A 15,013-nucleotide genomic window follows, 5' to 3' on the forward strand; every position below is an offset into this window, starting at 1 on the left:
ATGTTTGTGTGAGAGGTGCATTGTGTAGTTACATGTTTGTATGTGAGGTGCACGTGTGTAGATACATGTTTGTGTGTGAGGTGCATGTATGCCACCATGTGCATATCAGAGAACAGCTTTGGGTGGTGTTTCTCATGCTCCATCTTGCCTCTGAGGCAGGTTCTCTTGTTTGCCACTGTTCTGCACGCTCCAGGCTGGCTGGCCATGGGCTTCCAGGATATTCTCCTGTCTGAGTGCTAGAGCTAAGACGTGTGCCAAGTCCAGCTTTTACGTGGGTTCCGGGGCTCAGGGATCCAACTGAGATTGTCAGGTTGCCAGCAGGCACTGTCACCTTCTGAGCCTCCTTCCCGTCCCATATTTCATTTAACAAAAAAAGCTGCCCGCGTTTTGATGGAGTAGTAGGGAAAGCAAACACATTGAATCAGAGAGACAGTTACAGCTGAGAGTGAAGAGGACCATAGAAAGCAGAAAAAGGGAGGAAGAGGGAGGATCAGGCGGGAGGGCACGGGGTGAGCTTTTGGGGACTCAGAAGGAGATTCCCTAATGCTGAGACCACACCTTCCATTTCAGGGTCCCAAGTGATGGAACCAGCAGCCTGGGGAAAATGAGTCCAGGGGGCCCCAGAGACTTCCCACCTGGCTTCTACTGGTCCCCAAGGCCATATTTGTCTTAATATGTCTTTGGGGTGGCTTCTGGTTGCCACCATCAGCTAGGAGCTCCTCCTGGTAGGTCTGGCTCCCACAGAATTCCTTTGAAGATGCTATGGGGCCCAGTACTCCAAGTCCGTGTCACAGAGTTGGTTCAAGGAGTCTCTCAGAGGACACTATTCACTGAATTCATTACAGAATTCTTAGGCAGTTGTAAATATTTGTTGACTAAGGATTAAGGATTAAACAAACTATGGGAAGGTGGTTGGGGAGCAGGATCTCAAGATGTCTTCCTGCCCAAGAGTCTCTGCCACCAGGACCCCACCTCCAACCCAAGCTATGTCCTTCCCATCAATGCCTTGAGCCAGGATTGCAGTGGAAGGCTGCACCTTCGTATACAAAGTAACAAATGCAGAGATCCAGCACCTGATCCTCACACTGCTCGACCACACAGCCACATTGTAACCGCCATCTACCATGCTGCAGACTCAAACAATCCTAGCGGGATGAACTGAAGCCAGAGCACAGCTGGAGATTACAGAAGTGTCTACAGCTCTATCATCCTGAATGAGCCTGGGCTCATCTGAGGGGAAGAGATAACCAGTGTCAAGCTCCGCAGCAAGTTCCACGTTCCAGGAGCTGGCTTGCGACCCGAGAGCCACAGACCCATTGTGCTCCACAAGCCCAGTGTCAGCTCCAGGCTCCAGATCAGCTTGGATCTCAGATGCTGGCTTCCTTCCCACAGGTGGTATACATGAAGCTGGAAAGCCGTGGGACTGGGGGAGCCAGTCCCGAGCAAGAGTGAGGTTGAAATGTGTTCAAACCCCCACAGATCTTGTCCTGAGACCAGCAGGAGTAGGACTGCTCCCTCCCTGCTCTGAGCCTGCGTGCCCCAGGACACATAAGCCTTGCCCCCACCTCTGACACCCTTGGGATAGTCATGTAGCCTGGTGGCCAAATTACAGGTTAAACTTCCTCTCTCCCTATAAGGACATGTCCAGCAATCACCTGAAATTCCTCTTCCTGCAAATGGAGCATTCCTGACACCTCAGCTCCAGCAAATGTGTACACTCCCTAGGAAAACCCCTACCCACTCCCCAAGATGTATATAACCCTGTGCACCCCTACCCAATAAAGAGAGCTGTTTGACTGAAAACTGTCTCCAGAGCTGGATGCTGACTGTGCCTGGGCATCCTGAGGCGGAAGCAGACCCCGGGGCCAGCAGTGCTAGCTAGAGCCCTGCCTCCTGGCCACAGCTGCTTTACTCTCTAACTTTCCTTTTCTTTACTTTTTTTTTTTAAGATTTATTTATTTAATATATATGAATACACTGTAGCTGTCTTCAAACACACCAGAAGAGGACATTGGATCCCATTACAGATGGTTGTGAGCCACCATGTGGTTGCTGGGAATTGAACTTAGGACCTCAGGAAGAGTAGTCAGTGCTCTTAACCACTGAGCCATCTCTCCAGCCCTAACCTTTCTTTTCTAATAACTGTCACAGTTCACAACCTGCCCCAGGACTTCCAGCACCTTAGGCAATACCCCCACACCCTCTCAACATCCTAGATGAAAGAAGGCCAGAACCAGGCTCTCTGCCCTGCTGGAGAGGGAGGGCTTAGAACCAGGGAACTGAAGAGTTGAGCCAGGACTAAAGCATCAGGAGACATGGGCAGCAAGATGGAGTCTGTCCCCTGCTGGTAATGGCTAACACCCTGATTACTCTGGGAGCTCCCTGGACTGCAGGGTATCTTGATGCCACTGCCCCCAGTGACCCACAGGGAGGGGACAGGGCAGCAACCCCAGAACTGATGGATGGTCTGGCTCCGGGGAGTCTCTCCCTGGCCGTTTCCCCTTGGGTCTCCAGAGCAGGTGGTCTGAGGCCAGGAGGGCAGCCCAGCGGGCTCCCTGGGCAGCCAGATCGTCAGCCAGGACAGTGTTTGTTTTTCTTGCAGACCAGTGACCACTTGCTGCTGTGGTTGCCCGGGGAACGCTTGCTATTTTCATGTAGGCTCTGGATGATGAGCTGTGGAAACTTTGGCAAGGTTTGTCTGAGAGGTGATATTCAAGTAGGCTGTGCCAGAGAGGCGTGCTGGGCAGCAAGAGGGAGGCTCAACATTCACACGCACAGCCCTGAGTGTGGGATGGAGGAGGGTGGCTGGGAAAGGCTGTGCCCAGAGACCAGTTTATCCCTTGTTCATTCATTCCCATGTGTTCTTTGCCTTCTGCTCATTGGACCAAACATTCAAGGGTGTTGACTTTGTGCTAGGTGCGTGCAAACTGAGCGAGGGTGTCCCAGCCCCAGGAAGCTGGCAATGTAGAATACAGCTACAGTTCTGTGGGATCCAGGCCAACACAGGGCCACATGGGTAGCCTGTTCCCATGCCTGTCCTTGGCAGGAAGGGTAACTGAAAATTTTCCCTGATGAAATATCTAGGAGTAAATAGATTTTTGAAGGCAGAGTGGACAAGGGGGAGCAGCATGTACATGGTTCAGAGGAGACTGAGTATAGCACTTCCAGAGGAGACCGAGTATAGCACTTTCAGAGTGTATGCCCAATCCTTGGCGAAGTGAGAGCCTGGCCAAGAGCCAGTCCATCAGGGGGCTTGGGGATGAGATGATGTTGGACCACTGAAACAGTTGTGATGAGGCCCCAGGTAGCATAATGCAGCCCAGGCCTTCTCTGGAGTGAGGCAAGATTCCCCACTACCCATGAGACATGGGAGACTGGGGGTTCCACAGGGCATATGAGAGCCCCGAAGCTGCAGGAGGGAGCCCTCCACAGGGAGAGCCAAGTTAAGCCTTTGGTCCAGGCCGGCAGTCACTGCCTATCCACCCTTCCTCCAAAGCACAGTCTACTGCTTTAACACCAGGCATGCACGTAGATGTAGATGCCTTCTGCCTGCCTGTGGCCATTCCCCTAATGGAAGATGCTTACTGGTCTAGAAGGTGGGTTTGCTAGTCAGGCCTCTGCTCCACTTGCGCCTCTGCAGGCAGGTCAGTTGCATTAAACACACACACACACACACACCACATGCACAAACACACACAGACATACACACTCACAAACATATACCACATGCACACACCCAAACACACACTCACAGACATACACACACATGCACACACACTCACACATATGTACACACATACCCCACATAAACACAGACATCCAATCACTATTGGATTTAACCTGTTTGTTATTTGTTTTGTTTGTTTGTTTGTTTTGATTTTTGTTTTTCGAGACAGGGTTTCTCTGTATATCCCTGGCTGTCCTGGAACTCACTCTGTAGACCAGGCTGGCCTCGAACTCAGAAATCTGCCTGCCTCTGCCTCCCAAGTGCTGGGATTAAAGGCGTGTGCCACCACACCCGGCTCTATTTGTTTGTTTTTTGAGACAGGATTTTTTTATGTAGCCCTGGTTATTCTGGGACTAACTCTATAGACCAGGCTAGCCCTGAACTTAAGGAGCCACCTGCCTCTGCCTCCTAGGTGCTGGGATTGAAGGTGTGCACCACCACACCAGGCTGGACTTCTTTTGTAAAACTTTTTATTTTTTATCTCATGTGTGTATGAGTGTTTACCTGAGTATGTATGTGTGCTCCGTATGCATGCCCAGTATCTGTGGAGCCAGGAAAGGGACGTGGGTGCTTGGTTCTGTGTGAAGGCCCTTTGCAGCAGCAAGTGCTCTTAACTGCTAGGGCGTCTGCAGAGGGCATCTCTCCAGCCCCTGTTAGTGGCTCCATGCTGCAGGCCCTTGCCTCTCCTGTGCCATTGCAAAAGAGCTGGCTCTATGTCACATGCCAGGGCGAGATCTGTGCTCTGCAGACACACAGTGCAGGGAGGTGAGGGGCTGACACTCACTGAGAGTGCAGAGGCAAATAACTTCACAAGTTATACCAGCCATGTAGACAGGCATCCCACAGAGAAGCTGACCTTTCAACCTGGAGGCTAGGGGTAGACATCAAACTTTTCACCCTTCCTGTGTGCTTCCTTGGGCCTTCTTTTTCCTGGGTAACTAATCCAGTTCCTTCCTTGCTTGCTTATCCCGAGGGTAGCTGTCTGCCATGTGTAGGGCCTCTCAGTCTGAAGGAGGCCTGGGCTCAGCCTGGTGAAGTTCAGTCCCTCAGGGGTGTCCAGGGCACAGATGTTGGACTTTCAGTATCAGTACCAAGAAAGTCCTCAGTCACTTAGTTTGTCACTGAAGTGAAACTTTGGGGCCCTTAAAATACACACACACACACACACACACACACACACACACACACACACACACACACATCATTTGGCAATCACAAGCACACTGGTGCTCCTGGGTTACACAGCAGAGAGTGCTGCAAGGCAGGTGTGAGCCGTTAGGGCAAAGGAAGCATTTTAAGCAAATGTTGGAAAGTTAGTGCCTGTCTGTGATCGCAGCACTCAAGAAATGGATGCAGGGGGTGAGGACGTTAAGATCATCCTTGGCTACGCAGTCCAGGCCAGCCTGGACTACAGGAAGCTGTCATGAACAAAGCAAACATGGAATGATATGGACACAGGGCCTGCAGGGATCCGTGCCCAGAGAGCATATCCCCTTCTCGCCAACACCTTCTGAACCTGCCCTTTCTGCAGGCCAGGCAGCTGCCCAGATTTCTGTGTGTGCTGTCCTGTCAAGTTTCTGGTTTGGAATCTCAAAGTGAGAGGCCGGTTGTACTGAAGAGAGGCAGTGAGGTGGCAGCTTTGAAGGGAGAGCAGGATAGGGAAAATCCCAGCCAGGCTGGGAGGCGTGTTGCCCTTCTGTGGAGAGCAGGGCCTGAGGAACGGCATCCCAGCCTGCTGCCAGGTCAAGAAGACGCGAGAAGTCACAGGCTCGTAAGTCGGGCTTGCTGGGGGTTTTGAGAGCTGTGCATCCCTGGGCTTGATTTGTACCATCTGTTGTCTCCATACAGGGTACATTGGCTCAGTGAACAACTTTTGGAATTCTAGGCCCCAGTCTTTCTGTTCTTGGTTGCCACTGTAACTGGGGCATCCCCTTGCCAAGACAGTAAAGAGTGCAGAGATAAATCACTCTGGAAATGGCTTCAGAGCAGTGTCTGTGTTATTACATGGGAGTAAACACTCACGTGGCAAAAGCCTAGCAGTTGTGATGGTTATCACATCACGTCCGACTGGAGCAAGCAAGTACTCATGCTGCCAGGGCCACAATGAAGGAGCCATGGCAAGTGCAGACGTGTTCACAAGCCAGCCACCGACAAGTCACACTACTTCAGAATTCAGTGTTCTGACTTTAGGAGCCCGGTGTGTCTTGCAGCGACTAGGTCATGCCTCCATTTCTTCTACGCTAGCTTCATTACTCCTGAGTGGCCACCAAGCCCTGGAATGTACCATCAAGCATGGGAGCCTGTTCTCTCTGAGGTGTGGGAAGGGCCAGGGCTGACCTTCCCAGGGCCTCTGGTGCAACTTCCTGAGGTACTGGTTAACAGTGCTGTTCCCAGGCTATCCTCTAGGGGCGCCAAGTCCTGGGGCAGGGCACACACACACACACACACACACACAGAGCAGGGAGTCATACAGGTTGATCATGAACTCAGTACATAGCTGAGGACAATCTGGAACTTCTGATCCTCCTGCTTCTACCTCTTTCTATCCATCTACCGATCGATCGTATGTGAGTGTTTTGTCTACATGTAACTTTGTGTACCAAGTATATAACTGGTGCCCACAGGGGCCAGGAGAGGGCGTCAGAGTCTCTGGGACTAGAGAACCTGTGAGCCACCACGTGTGTGCCGGGAAATACATCCAAGTCCTCTCTGACCCCCGGCCAGGCTCCCTACCAGTCTGGCTGAAGCCAGTTCCTGCCACTGCTTACGTGGTCCTTACCTCCTGGCCTCCTCACAAGCAGACATGGGCATCAGGACCAAGACAGGAGCCTCACCCCTGCAAGGCGGCGTAGGAAGTGCAGAGACAAGAGAATGCTTCTCCAGCCATGGAGGTTTGTTTTTATCCTTACTACAAAGGAGACATGGTTGTGGTGGGGAGTGTGGGGAACACAGAAGTGAACGTAGGATCGGGAGTTCTCCACAGAGCACTGCGATGTTGACCTTTAGTCACAGCTGAGCACACACCCCCGCCACACACACACACACACACACACACACACACACACACACACACACACACACACACCTGATGGTGGGCAGGAACACCGGGCAGGCATGGCCTCTGACTGAGAACCACACATAGAGTCTCCCAGTTAAACATCCGCTTTATTCAGATGCAGGGCACTCGGAGGCTCCCCCCCCCCCCCGCTTGTTCCGAGGGACATTTAACTCCTGTCCCCTCACCTCTCCCTAGAACCGGCTGCTTCTCAGCTAGACATCAGAATTCGTCCTTTATGTCAAAATGGGGCTGGTCTTCAGGCTTGAAGTCCAGGTTGGGGCTGCCATCGTCATTGAGGATCCGGCGCGCCGTGTAGCCAACAATGGGGTACTTGGCTTTGTACACCTTGCTGAAGACATCATCGAGGGCCTCCAGCTCCTTGGCAGTGAGACCCGTCTTGGGGAGAAGAGATGGGAGAGAGAGATGAGCGAACTGAACTTGACATGTTGTGACTGGCACTGTCCTCTCTCAGCCCCAAACTCCAAGTGCAAGAAAAAAACCTTGCTAAAATCAAACAAAATCAAACAAAGCAAACCCTTTTTTAGGAGAGAGCAGGAGTACAGTCCAGCATCACAGATTATGGGATTGAATTTCTTGCATTTGGGGAAATGGCAGGGGTCAGCACACCTGGAGGCTCACCCTGGGAAACTGCCTTTGTGTTCATGGTGCCCATTCTTGCCAGAAAAGTATGGGAAAAAACAACCCTCCATCTTAAATCAAAGAATGAACAATAGACTTTTAAAGAAACAGCTCTAGGTATGTGGGGTATGTACACGGAGGGTAAGTGAGAGGTGTTTACAGGATGTTAGTGCAGGATGCGTGTGCAGGGTATGTAAGCAGAGTGTGTGTGCAAGGTGTGTGAGCAGAGTGTGTGTGCTGGGTGTGTGAGCAGAGTCTTTGTGTGTGCGAGTTGTGTGAGCAGAGTCTGCATGTGTTCTGTGAGAGCAGAGTGTGGGTATAAAGTGTCTGTACAGAGAGAGTGCTAGGTGTGTGAGCAGAGTGTGTATTCAGGGTGTGTAAGGTGTATGAGCAAAGTGTGTGTTCAGGGTGTGTGAGCAGAGTGTGTGTGCAAGGTGTGTGAGCAGAGGGTATTGCAGGGTGTGTGAGCAGAGTGTGTGTTCTGGGTATGAGAGCAGAGTGTGTGTTCAGGGTGTGAGAGCAGAGTGTGTGTACAAGGTGTGTGAGCAGAGTGTGTGTTCAGGGTGTGTGAGCAGAGTGTATGTGCAGGGTGTGTGAGCAGAGTGTGTGTTCTGGGTATGAGAGCAGAGTGTGTGTTCAGGGTGTGAGAGCAGAGTGTGGGTACAAAGTGTCTGTACAGAGAGAGTGCTGTGTGTGTGTGCAGAGGTGTGTGCAGGGAAGCGACGGCCTCATCAGCTTTGCTGGTCAGCTGACACAGAAGTGTCTTCCAGAGAACGCCGCGTCCTGGGTGGGCAGCACTGCAGCCTGTCCAGCTCTCTGCTGTTAAACATTTAAGTACAGCATCTGCTGTATCTTGGATTGAGGATGCCCCTTTGTGAAAGGTCCATGTGTCTCCAGGGTGAAGTTACTGGGAGGTGATGGTGCTTTTAAGGGGCGTGGCCTAGTAAGAGGTCCTTACATTGAGAGTGTGCCCTCCAGAGGAACTGTGGGGTGCAGGACACTTCACTTATTCTTTTGCCTCCTGGTCATAAGGAGCATGGGCTACATGTATCTCTGCCACATGCTCTAGCTACGACATCAGTCAGCCACGGATCGAAGCTTCCAGAGTAAACCCTTTCTCTTCAGACGTAGTTACATAGAAGTCTGGAGAGAAAGCTTGGTGACTAAGAGCACTTACTGCTCTTGGAGAGGACCCAGGTTCCCTTCCCAGCACCCCCATCAGGCAGCTCCAAACTGCCTTTGACTCCAGCTTCAGGGGATCTAGTGCCCTCTTCTGGCCTCTACAGGTACCTGCACGCCTGTGGTACACATAGGCACACATACACCGAAATAAAAATACATTTTAAACAAAGTTATGTTAGATATTTTGTTACGGTATGGAAGGCAGACTAAACCCTTCCCACTAATTTCTTTCTATAATGTTGTGACTTAAGAATTTAACTCATGGGCTGGTGAGATGGCTCAGCGGGTAAGAGTACCCGACTGGTCTTCCGAAGGTCCTGAGTTCAAATCCCAGCAACCACATGGTGGCTCACAACCATCCGTAAGGAGATCTGACTCCCTCTTCTGGAGTGTCTGAAGACAGCTACAGTGTACTTACATATAATAAATAAATAAATATTTTTTTAAAAAATAATTTAACTCATTGGGCTGCAGAGATGGCTCAGAGATTAAGAGCACTGGCTGTTCTTTCAGAGGTATTTGTTCAATTCCCAGCAACCACATGGTGGCTCATAACCACCTATAATGAGATATGGTGCCCTCTTCTGGCATGCAGGCATACATGCAAGTAGAACACTGTATACATAATAAATAAATAAATAAATAAATAAATAAATCTTTTTAAAAAAGAATTTGACATCACAATTTATTTATATTGGTTTGATAAGCACAATTCAGGTGAATGCCAGGTGATTATGGCATTTACTATATAAAGATTACTATACTATTGTGGATATCATTATATAATTTTTATTTATTTATTTATTTATTTATTTATTTGAGACAAGGTTTCTCTGTGTAGCCCTGGCTGTCCTGGAACTCACTCTGGAGACCAGGCTGGCCTCGAACTCAGAAATCCACCTGCCTCTGCCTCCTAAGTGCTGGGATCAAAAATGTGCACCACCACTGCCTGGCTAAAATTATTTTTAAATTACATTTATTATGTGTATGCATGCCCAGCACACGCACGCTGGCATGCATGTAGGGGTCAAAGGGCGACGTGCTGGGAGTCTGTTTTTTCTCCATTTGGGTTCCTGGGATTAAATTCAGGTCATGAGGGTTGGCAGCACCTTTACCTGTTGACTCTTCTCACCATCTCCCCTTCTGTTTTTGCTTTTTTTGTTTGTCTGTTTTTCGAAGCAGAGTTTCTCTGTGTAGCCCTGGCTGTCCTGGAACTGACTCTGTAGACCAGGCTGGCCTCGAACTCAGAAATCCACCTGCCTCTGCCTCCTGAGTGCTGGGACTAAAGGTGTGCTATAGCCAGGCCCACTTTTAACATGCTGTTTTCTTCTGCACAGAAGCATGAGCACAGGAAGGAGCCTTGTTTCTCCAAGTCTCTCCACTAAGTTATGGCAACTACCAAGAGTGGGACTCAGAGATGGGGTGTGTGTGGAGAGCACAGGGATGTCCAGCTGACGAGTCCACAGCGTTTGGACTTAAGTCCGTAGGCAGTGAAAAGCCATCAAGGCTCCTAAATAAGGGTGACCCAGAGAGCAGTTGGCTACCAAGCCATATATGCTAATTAATAGGCTCATTAAGAAGTTTTGTGGGCTAAGGAGCTTGTCCAGTGGTAGAGCATTTGCCTACTGTGTGTGTGTGTGGGGGGGGGGGTGTCTACATTCAAATCCAGGTAATAAAAGAACTCTGTTTAACCCAGAGACTTAAACAAGACAAACAAAACTAAAAACAACTGGGCTCAGTGGCACACACCTTTAATCTCAGCCCTTGGGAGGCAGAGGCAGTTCTGTGAGTTTGAGGCCATCCTGGTCTACCTAGAGAGTTCCAGTCTAGACAGGGCTACATAGTGACACTCTGTCTTGAGAACCAAGAATAAAAACCACAGAATGGGAACCGAACATTTTGACAAAGGCTTATCTGGCTTACAGTGTCGTGAGTGAGGTCTGCAGGATCCAGTGACATCTTGGCCACACCTCTGCTGGAGTCCTTCCCAGTCAAGGCATTGTAGGGGGCTCCTCGTCCATAAAACTCTGCAGCAGGGAGGAAGGAAGAGTATGGGTATGCATGGATGGAAGCCAGGAGTTGGGGGTTCTCCAGACCCCCCAGTTCTTGGAAAGGCTATAGTTCTGAGGATGAATTTCACAGGGCAGATGGGAGGCCCAGGCAAACTCATGGTGCTGCACCAACCCACAACACACCTGTCAGCTGGGTGAATGCAGAAAACACACAATGAAGTCTCTTTAAAAACTAAAATGTAGGGGGAGGGAGAGATGGTTCAGTGGTTAAGAGCACTGACTGCTCTTCCAAAGGTCCTGAGTTCAATTCCCAGCAACCACATGGTCGCTCATGACCATCTGTAATAGGATCTGATGCCCTCTTCTGGTGTGTCTGAAAAGAGCTACAGTATATTCATAGATATAAAGTAAATAAATAAACAAACCTTTTTTAAAAAAAAAAATTAAAATGCAAGTTATGTCTAATGATGCAGGCCTGTAGTCAGAGCTAGAAAGGAAGCTGATGTAGGAGAACTGCAAATTCAAGTCTAGCCTACGCCTGCCTCAGAATAAGTATTCTTAAAGGGGGAGAGAGGCTAGGGATGTGGCTCATTGGTACATAAAGCCCTGAGTTAAATACTGTATGTGTGCGTGTGCGTGTGCGTGTGTGTGTGTGTGTGTGTGTGTGCGTGTGTGTGTCTGTTTGTCTGTCTATAGAGTGTATGTCTGTAGTGTGTGTATAATGTGTCTGTGTAGTATATATATATATATATATATATATATATATATATATATTGTGTGTGTGTGTGTGTGTGTTTGTATGTGTGCCTGTGTGTTTGTCTGTCTTTAGAGTGTGTTTATGTCTGTGTGATGAGTTTGTTCCTATGTATGCGTGAATAGTGTGTTTGAAAGTGTGCCTATGTGGTGTGTTTGTCTGTGTGTGTGTGTGTCTGTTTACCTGTGTATAGGGTGTGTGCTTTTGTGTGCTCTCTCTCTCTCTCTCTCTCTCTCTCTCTGTGTGTGTGTGTGTGTGTGTGTGTGTGTAGGTATGTATACATAAACACAGACAAGAAGAGCCTCTGACCTTAAACTTCTCAGGAAGTCAAGTCTTTTATCATGTGGTCTTAAAGGAGTAGTGAAAAGCCACCTCCTGGTAGATACAATCAGGGAAGCTACTACACGGTACTGAAACATTCTGCTACTTCTACAACAGCAATTAGCTAAGGGACACTCTTCTGGCTTCTAACAGAGTGTGCATGGGATTTGAATACACTGCCCTTCAAGTAGAAATGAGGCATCAATGGAACACTAAGTCCATGGACCTGTTTTGATGAAACACTGACAAGGATCAGCTCCACCCAGCCTTGCAGAGGGAAGGAAGGGCCTTGCCTGAGAGAACCGCTACCTCATCCCTCCAGGCACCTGCTCTGCCCCAGTTCCCCAGAAGTGACGAGCCACTTACCCTTCCCAGAGGTGACATCGAACACCACTCCCTTCACTGCCAAGTAGATGGGCTGATCCTCCTGGAAAGCAGGGGAGAGGCGTGAGGAGCAGGGGAGAGGTGTGAGGCACTGAGGAAGTCACTGATGCAGAGGGCAGCTTACATCACAACCCTGTGGACTGTGGTGACCTTTCTTCTTGTGAACCTGGACCTTTGTGGTGTCCTCACATGCCCTTTGCCACCCTTTCAAAGGGTATTAATGGAACCTATACTCCTCTGCCTGCTCTCCAGAAAGAGGGGAAGACATGGCCTCTCTCTACATCTGGGAAGGGACACTGGAATGCCTTTGCCATTTCAGGCTCTGGTCAGAAGCTACAAAGGGGTTGAACATCGTTTTGGCAGCTGCCACTCCAGAGAGATGACCACAAGACGGGAGAGCCTAATCTAAGTTTTAAGAGTTGTAAAGTCAAGAAGAATCAGAGAACCGAGAAAGACTGCTGTCACCTAGAAGTGTAAGATGAAATAAACTGTTTCCTTCCCAAGTTGCTTTTGGTCATGGTTACTTGGTTACTATATTGTATCACAGAAACAGACACAGGGTCAAACAGTGAGACCTTGCCTCAAGAAAGGAAACAACAAAAATGTAATTCTAAAATTGTACACAGTGACTTTGAAGTTAAGTCTGGAGGACCCTAGATGATGAAATACTCTCCTTGCGGGTGAGGCTGTTTGTTGTGCCTATGTGCACAGGTCTGTGCCTGCGTGGGAGTGTGAATGTGTGAGGTTTGAGACATCATCTTGCTCTGTAACCTAGGCTGGCCTTGAACTCAGTTCTCCTGAATGTCTCCTGAGGGTTTGGATCCCAGGCTTGCCCCACAACACCCTGCAGAGTAAGGCTATTTGGGCCCAAAGAGATTGAATGGCATAGACTGAATCAGAGAAGGCAGTACCAGTTGGAGTTTGGAGCTCTGCTCGCCTTCTCTCCCTTGCCCACCAGAGGGCACTCTTAGCCCAGAGAGAACTACCAGGGACGTAGGGGAGAAGGAGAATGATGTAGGGAGAATGAGGCCCCAAAGTTCCTCAACCTCAGGGCTCCAGGAAAGCTTAAGTACGGCAGGAAGGGACAAAAACCTTCACTGTCCTTCACCTGGGACATGCCGAGGCCTCGCCATCTGGCCTGCCTACCTCTGGCCAAGCAGAGGAGGACGACCGCAAGTGCTCCAGCAGCTCTAATGCAGGGCCACCGAAGAACTGGGCAGAGAGGAAGTAGGTGGAGCGTGGGCACAGCCGGCAGGAGGACTTAGACATTGGCCAGAGCTCCTGTCCCTCACCAGTCTCTGGGCCCAGGGCGGAGCCAGGCCGGTTCTCTGCGCCCCTCTTCGGAAAAGAGGAAACTTGCGTGGGTGTTTTGGTTTGGTTTTAGAATGTTGTTTTGGTTTGGTTTTGTTTTCAGAGAAAACTGCTCTGAGGGCATGGTTTCTAACTGCCGGTGGCACCCATGACCTATTTCAGGGTCATGGAACATGGATTTATCAACAGACTAAAAGGGATGGGAGGAAATAATAGAACGTAAAAGAAAATGGAAGTGCGTGATTGTGAGCTTTTTCTCAGCACACGCTCAACTTTTTATAAGGTCAGCAGGTGCAGAGGCTGGTTCAGGAGCGCTGTGCCAAGCACTCTGTGTGTCTCCATCTTGTCTTCACAAGATGCCTGTGTAGACGAGATACTACTCCATGTAGCCCTGGGAGTGGGCAGTTTTACATATCCATCCAGGAGTGCTACCAAGCCAGAGTTTATCAGTACTCAGCCAGGTGTGACAGACAAGGCTGGGATCTGCAGTCAGGTGACTTTTCCTGAAGGACTATGTCACAGTCTTTCAATGGCCTGCCCCAATCCCTTGAAAGGCCAAGAGGTTCCCTGAGGAAAAAGAAACTCCACCTAGTAGGGCGTGGAGGTGCCTGCTTTAAGGTCTCTGTGAATTCTTCAAGCACCCTGGTCTACATAGTGAGTCCAGGACAGCCAGAGCTACATAGGGAGACCCTGTATGAACACCACTCCTGTGAAGGAAGAAATAAATAAAGAAAGAGAGAAAGGGGGGGAGGGAGGAAGGAAGGAAGGAAGGGAGAAAGGGAGAAAGGGAGAAAGGGAGAAAGAAAGAAAGGAAGGAAGGAGAGAGGGAGGGAGGGAAGGAAGAAGGAAGGAAAGAAAGCCCTTCTGCTCGAGAATTCCAGCCTTCTTCCTGGTACAGCCTGTCTAGTCAGACAGCCCCACCATCTGCAAACTGCTGTAATAGTATCCCCCTCTCTCTGATGCCAGCACCATACAGTTGACAATGTGGTCCCCATGGTGCTTAGTAACTTGGGTTGAATCACACAGCACAGCAAGAATCCAAGCCGGGATGCCATTCAAACATATAAGCCTTCCAGTGGCCAAATATTGCATCACAGTAACCATGATGCTAACTGGGCGGGGGCAGAGGTGATGTCCCGTGACCAAAGTCAGACCAGACCCATTTCCAGCACGCTATGCTCTGCTAGCTCTGCCCATCGCATTCCTCTGCTTCAATCATCTCCTTGCCCGGTTCTTCCCATCTCAAGCTTATGGCTCTCCACCGTTAAGTCTCCATCCACAATATGAAATAGAAAAACTAGGGTCATTTCTCTGTCCTCATTCTGGAGTCTCTGTGAGTGCCTCTCCTTGGGTTCTGTGCTTGGGGGGGGGGGGGCGGTGTCAAGACCCTGTCCATACATGGATGAAAGCAAACAACTCAGCAGAGGGCTGTACTCACTCATTTTCTGTCACCACAATCTTATGCCACAGCTGCCAGCTTTCTTATTCTAGCCCTAGACAAATATTTCTTTGCTAATACAAAAATCTATTTCTCTCTACCTATACAACTTGTCAAAGTTACCTAAAATTCTCTTTCCTGGGGCTGGAGAGATGGCTCAGTGGTTAAGAGCACCGACTGCTCTTCC

The 15,013-nt window shown here is 49.6% G+C and overlaps 1 protein-coding gene and 1 long non-coding RNA gene across 2 annotated transcripts in view; one reads left to right on the top strand and one right to left on the bottom strand.

Annotated features, from left to right (window-relative positions):
- The window catches only part of LOC115064046, a 3,185-nt gene extending 1,402 nt beyond the window's left edge, over positions 1 to 1,783 (top strand). The window contains exon 3 of the long non-coding RNA XR_003843904.1: positions 571 to 1,783. This is a non-coding gene — a long non-coding RNA (uncharacterized LOC115064046). The remainder of the gene's footprint in view (positions 1 to 570) is intronic.
- A 5,093-nt stretch (positions 1,784 to 6,876) lies between these two features.
- Nenf (neudesin neurotrophic factor) overlaps positions 6,877 to 15,013 on the bottom strand; it is a 10,895-nt gene continuing 2,758 nt past the window's right edge. The window contains exons 2-4 of the mRNA XM_021198830.2: positions 12,060 to 12,120; positions 10,530 to 10,633; positions 6,877 to 7,181 (exon numbers count right to left, since the gene is read on the bottom strand). Coding sequence (XP_021054489.1) covers positions 7,005 to 7,181; positions 10,530 to 10,633; positions 12,060 to 12,120 — 342 coding nt within the window. The 3' untranslated portion in view covers positions 6,877 to 7,004. The remainder of the gene's footprint in view (positions 7,182 to 10,529; positions 10,634 to 12,059; positions 12,121 to 15,013) is intronic.

This window comes from Mus pahari, chromosome 5 (genome assembly GCF_900095145.1).
Source record: "Mus pahari chromosome 5, PAHARI_EIJ_v1.1, whole genome shotgun sequence".
In the NCBI taxonomy this organism is placed as follows: domain Eukaryota; kingdom Metazoa; phylum Chordata; class Mammalia; order Rodentia; family Muridae; genus Mus; species Mus pahari.